The sequence below is a fragment of the Cupressus sempervirens genome, chromosome 2, assembly GCF_028749045.1.
Source record: "Cupressus sempervirens isolate cs-2001-9-10 chromosome 2, ASM2874904v1, whole genome shotgun sequence".
NCBI classification, from domain to species: domain Eukaryota; kingdom Viridiplantae; phylum Streptophyta; class Pinopsida; order Cupressales; family Cupressaceae; genus Cupressus; species Cupressus sempervirens.
This window is the reverse complement of record NC_143119.1, coordinates 378188295-378194128: the sequence shown is the minus strand read 5'-3', so window position 1 is coordinate 378194128 and position 5834 is coordinate 378188295. Positions and strand designations below refer to the sequence as shown.

Genomic DNA, 5834 nt, shown 5'->3' with positions numbered 1-5834 from the left:
TTAACTCCAATCTAGCTGCTTGCACACCTACCTTAAACATTCTATAGAACTAGAAATAATAACCCTCCTTGATACATATAAAAAAGACCACAAATATTTTATTGCAAAAAATAATTGCTCTAGGAATAGATTTAATTCTTCAGCCTCCAACATATTATACCAATATACTTCACTATTGTGTAACCATTACACCTCTTTTTGATAAAATTACCAACACTAATCAATTCATTGTTTCAATTCTTCACCTCCAACATATTATACCAATTATACTTCACTATGAGTATTTCCATTGCATCTCTTTTTTAATAAAAGTACTAATACTAATCACTTCATTGTTTGAGTTCTTCAGCCTCCAACATATTATACCAATTATACTTCACTATCATATAACCGTTGCACCTCTTTTTAATAAAAATACTAATACTAATCAATTTCAGTATAACCATTGCACCTCTTTTTAATAGAGTACTAATACTAATTAATTGCACTTAGTATGTGTATAAATATGTGAGCCATTACAGTACTCCTGTTTGTCCTTGAAACCCAAAGCAAAACGGGTCCCAAAGAAAACATAGAGAAACCCACTACCTACCACTGCCAAACTTTTATCAGTTGATTATTGATATATGGAATTAGGAGGAACTGTTCCTGGTACCCTCCAATTAGTGTTGAGATTGCAACATAATTTGATGTTTCCCCCCGAATGTGGCAAAAATTCTCTATTTCAGATTAATGTGCAGATTGAGCCCCTAGAGAATGCTTTGCGTCTGTTTAGACAATTCTTTATGGGTTTTAGCCCTTCTACCCCACCGTGCCCAGTTTTATAATGGGCTTCAGCCCTTTTTATGCGTTTTAGGCCTCTGTTCACATTGAGATGTGAGTAATTGATTAGACAATTGTTTAATGCTATTCTTGGTTTATGAGATGAAACAAATGTCCTTGTGCCCTTGTTTTATGCAGGCAATGGCGGTGGAGATATATTGCCTATAAATAGATTGAGACAGGGTTCAGCGTAAAAATGTTGATGATTATTGGTTTGAGTGAATACCCATGCGCCGGCACAGTCAGCTGCTGAGGAAGAGACGGCAGTCAAAAGGTAAGATCAGATAAGGAAGGTTTCAGAAAACATGGTTCACTGGAAATATGGAATGGTAGGTTAAATTTCTCGATAAGACAAACAAATGCTTTACTGGGAATTCAAGACATTTGAGATGATATTAAATATTTCTGTGGCAGGCTGTGTCAGAGATCACGCCCTCAACAACCAGGCCAATTAGGCCAATTAGGCCAATTAGGGTTTCAAGTGAGAGACAAAGGTAAAAACAAATAAATAAGGTCGGTTTCTCTCTTTTGCTTTACCCCTCCTTCCAACTGCATTTCACACCTACTGGTCTTGCATTCAATGAGGTTTTAATGCCATTCCCATTCCCAATTCCTCTATTTATTCTCTCATTCCTTCTCTGTCTCACCCACTTTTTGCTCTGATTGTGCTGTCGCTGTTGTAACAGAAGAAGGGGAGATATGGAAAAACTTGAACAGGTTTCTTCAGAGGGCGAGACTGATTCTTTGGGTATGTCTTTCCAGGCAAACAGAGTTTATTAGCAAGCTGTTGGAAGCTGAGTGTTTATGTGTTTGAGTTATTATAAGTTGTTTGAAACAGGAAATTTCTCTTTTTGTTTGAGTTGCACGAATAGATTTATTTCAAGTAGTCTGAAATTGAAACAGAAAACATTTGTGTGTTTGATTGAGTTGCACAAATGGGTTTATAACAGTAATAATTGTTGAAAGCATATGACTATCATGTTTGATTGAATTGCACAATTGGGTTTATTGCCCAGTGCATGAAACAGGACATTCTGTGTTTGATTGAGTTGCACAAATAGGTTTATTACAAGTTTGGAACAAAAAATGGATTTGTTTAAAGTTGTTTGAAAAAAAAACACAATTTTTTGGATTTGATTGAATTATACAACTGGGTTTACTACTTTTTGTTGTTTTTTGAAGCGTGAATTCTTGTGTTTGATAGAGTTATATCACAAGTAGGCTTATAATGATTTATTTTATATTTTCATGCAGTTACACATATAGGTTTATTATACTTCGTGTTTGATGGAGTTTATGTATTATGGGTAAATGAAATTGCAGAGATAGGGAGGAGCATGGAGTGGAAGTACACTCACATTTCTGAAGATGAGGAGGATTTGATTATCAGACTTCATAGGCTTCTAGGTGACAGGTGAAACTGAAGGACTTCTTTACTCTCTAGATTTTTTCGGTATTCTAGAACTTGATATGCTCTGTTTTGGTTTGGTTTGTTATTTTGTAACATGTTATTAAAGTTTTTAAAGTTGTGGTGCATTGCAGGTGGAGTCTAATTGCAGGGAGGCTGCCATGGCGTACAAAAGAGGAGATTGAAAAATATTGGAACTTGAGAAGCCGCAGTATTGACTCCAGTGAAAGTAGCGACTGACACAGACTAAAATATATGTCAAGTTTCACTGCTGTTTTTGGTACTAAGACGGGTGTCTGAATTTTGTAACACTAACTGAAGAAGTCCATACTGAGAAAGAGTCTGCCAAGGAATCGCCACCTATGTAATCAACGACAACTGACAAATATGATATTTTAAAGCTTTTCAGAATCTTTGTTGCCTTTTGTTAAGCTCCGACTGGTTCAAAATACTTATTCAATTCATTCAGTTGCTCTTTTTTAAAAATGGCATGGAATGTCCTACAAACTCTTTACTTGCAGGCTTCAGAGGCTAGTTGGAACGTGGAATTACAGATGTTTGCAACGTCTAAACGGCACGCTTAAACGTGTATCCTATTAAGATGACGCGTTGTATTTGTTTCCTCGTTTCGACGGTTTAGTTCGCTAGATAGTTGTTTTACAACAATTCTTAACGAACAAGGCCTTTGTATCAACTGCTGTATAACAGTTGGCATGAGTTTTGCAGTCTAAGCTGCATGAACAAGATTGTTCAGATGCTTGACAAGATTTTTTCATAAATTTCAAAAATAATGATTATTTATGTTACATTTCCTTCACAATTAATCAAATCACCAGGGAAGGATTGGGTTACTGGCTAGGATAGGGAAACGAGCCCATGTATGCAGTGCTCCCATCTACAGAACTGCAACCTTCTCTCCAGTTACTGTCATAAGATTTTTTCTAAAAATGACTGCATATGTACTAGTAAGTACATGCATGCATGTACTAATAGTTGACCATTTTTAAGGTTTCTTGGTTGTTGATTGGTCCATTTGTGCAAAAAATACTATTTTTTGAGTGAGGCAATTGAGGGCTTTAGTGGCAGAAATGGATTGAAAAAATGGTAAATATTAGACCACCTTGCACTCTATGAGTTTTACAAAGAGCTCCATAGATGCCGGAATGCTGAAAGGTTGGCTTTAAACTCTTCACTCATCATGTGTGGAGGTCCATCAAAAAAATTGGCAAATTTTGATTTATGGATTAGGAACTTGTTAGCCTTATTTTGAGTTGCCATTGTTTGGTTTTTCTTTGTTTTCTTTTGAAATGCCCAAGTTATCTAGTGAACCAGCCTTCCTAGGATTCATATTTCCCGAATATCATCGAACTTTGCATATGGAGATTTACTTTGTGTTATCTGTCGCGTCTTTTATGCCTTGAACGCCTTTGAACCTCGGTTTGAAGTAGTTCAAAGTTCAGCGAAAGAATTTGATATTGACCATTTTTCTCGTAAGTGGGACCCACTAAGCATTATAAGGATATTCTTTTGAACCACTTCGAACCCCTTTGAACCTTAGTTCAAAATGGTTCTACTATTGAAAGTTTTTGGGCAAAAAGTGCTCGTGATTCCCTAAGGATTCTTGGTTCTCAAGGCATTAATTTAGGTGTCAGGAAGCAATGATTGGAGGTCATGTTTTAATTAATTTCATTTCAAACATGAGAATGGTTGTCATCATGGCTTGGAAGGGGGAAATGTTTCATTCGAAAGATAAATAGTTTGTCAAAAATAGGCAATCATTGCAAAGACAAACACAAAGGGGAATTATTAAATAAAGAGGTTTTGTCATGGGTTTAAATCGTGAAACTCACGCAACAACTAATTCACCATAAATGCCTCATTATGAGGTTGTGCTTTCACCTGTATGTTCTCCTTTCCCTTTAAAAGAACACAAGTTTCCCATTTTATTGTTTATTGTGTGAAAGGATGAATTGAAGGAGAAGTAGTAGAAAGTGAAGAAAAGAAGTCTAGTTTTTTCTCAGCAAACTACAAGTGACAATACAAGAAACCCCTCCCCCTTTTGCTCTATCCTCTGCATTTCAAAGAAAGAATTAGTGTTGGGCTTTTATTTCCTTGTTTAAATTGAAATATGTTCTACATTTCTTTGAAAATATTCCTAGTTTGGAGTGTAGGAAGCTTGTTATTACTAATACTAACTTAGAGAGTGTTAAGGTTGAGAAATTACAAGCAAAATTCCTTGAACGGGCAGATGAAGTTAATGGTTGTATGAAAATTTTGACAAGTGATTTGGTTGAAGTTGCGTCTTTTCCTCTCGCCCTTTTGAGTCCTGAGTTACTTCAGCTATGCATTGACCACTACGATGTAAGAACCAAAAGCATTCTGAACAAAGATGGGGAATTCATGTTATCTATTTCCAGGGAAACCATTTTCTTAGTTTTACGTTGTCTGAATGTACGTTCACCATATTTAGTCCTACCCAGTCTTTAGTGGAGTATTAGGCAAGTCCAGACAAGTACCACAACACCATGGCTAGAAAGTGGACAGAGACAAACTATAGAGGTGGTTCAAGGTTGCCCAAAATAGTCATCAAAGACCATATGAAACCTCATATTCACGACCTCATGGTCTTGTCACACCGAGTTAAAGGTTTGGTGGATGTTTTCGTTTTTGAAAATTGGATGTATCACTATGTAGAAATCATTCTGAAAGGAGAACAAATGTTGGATTGGGCTGAGGCAATTGCCAATTCATTAAGAAGCCAACTTAAGCATGTTAAGGAATCTAGAGAAATTTTTTATATGGCTTTCTATTTGACCTATTGTATTGCTTGTGTCAGTAATATTACCTCTCTTCCACATGAAACTTGGAGTGAAGATGTAATTGTCTATCAGTACTACCCTTTGCTCCAAAGAGACAGGGTATTAGAAGATTTTAGGGAAGTGCATGACGTGCTAATAGAGAGTGTACATTTGAGCTTTAAAAAGGCACCAATGCTAAGGTTATCTTTAGAAGCCCAAAAGTTGATTCAAAATTATGGGAGCGATTTTATTTAGTTTCCTAAATTCACCTATTTGAGAGTAGGTAGATTTGAAGAAGAACCAATGAAATTGCCTCATTATGCACTAGATTATTTTGTCCTAGCCGAAGTCTGTAGACGATTGTTTTCAGTGATTAAGGACAGCTTACCTCAAGAAAATTGGGAATCAATTTTTCCTATTAAGCTTGGCCATTTAACCTGCAGCAACATGATTAATGCCTTGGTCATTGGAAGCAATTTACTTAGTTTCAATTTTGGATCCTATTAGGGGAGGAGAGATTTTGATGGCAAAGGTTTCGCAGCCCAAGTTCTTGGTTTAAAAGGTCAATCACCTACAGTTCCACATTTAGAAGATTAATGGTAGGATTGTAATGATGAAGAATAAGTGTTAAGAAAAGATCACTCGAGGTTAACACTTCCACAAATTGGTTCTCTCAAGTTGAAATTCCAACTAGAAGGGGTGGTTGAAGATGGTTCAGACATTGTCAAACCAGGATGGGAAGAGGCAAGAGAGTTGAAACAATTGGAAGTAGATTGGACCCAAGGAGAAGAGGCTGATATAAACTT

At 36.3% G+C, this 5834-nt stretch overlaps 1 protein-coding gene across 2 annotated transcripts; it reads left to right on the top strand.

Moving 5' to 3' along the window:
* Window positions 1-600: 600 nt before the first annotated feature.
* Window positions 601-2643, top strand: LOC149572717 (transcription factor CPC-like). Of its 2 annotated transcripts, XM_089811977.1 has the most exons (6): window positions 601-876; window positions 961-1151; window positions 1237-1316; window positions 1509-1570; window positions 2146-2236; window positions 2365-2643. In XM_089811977.1, the coding sequence occupies exons 2-6, from the start codon at window positions 1128-1130 to the stop codon at window positions 2468-2470; spliced, it is 363 nt and encodes a 120-aa protein (XP_089668103.1). In that variant the 5' UTR covers window positions 601-876; window positions 961-1127; the 3' UTR covers window positions 2471-2643. The 2 variants fall into 2 exon arrangements, with proteins under 2 accessions (XP_089668103.1, XP_089668104.1); XM_089811978.1 differs by lacking the exon at window positions 601-876 and having other exon boundaries at window positions 903-1151.
* The last annotated feature ends 3191 nt before the right edge of the window (window positions 2644-5834 follow it).

Excerpts from the sequence above, each read along its gene's own strand:
- LOC149572717 (XM_089811977.1), top strand. The coding sequence starts at position 1,128 with ATGGTTCACTGGAAATATGGAATG. Across the intron at positions 1,152-1,236 it reads TTCACTGGAAATATGGAATG|GCTGTGTCAGAGATCACGCC; the intron begins GTAGGTTAAATT and ends TTTCTGTGGCAG. Across the intron at positions 1,317-1,508 it reads GTTTCAAGTGAGAGACAAAG|AAGAAGGGGAGATATGGAAA; the intron begins GTAAAAACAAAT and ends CTGTTGTAACAG.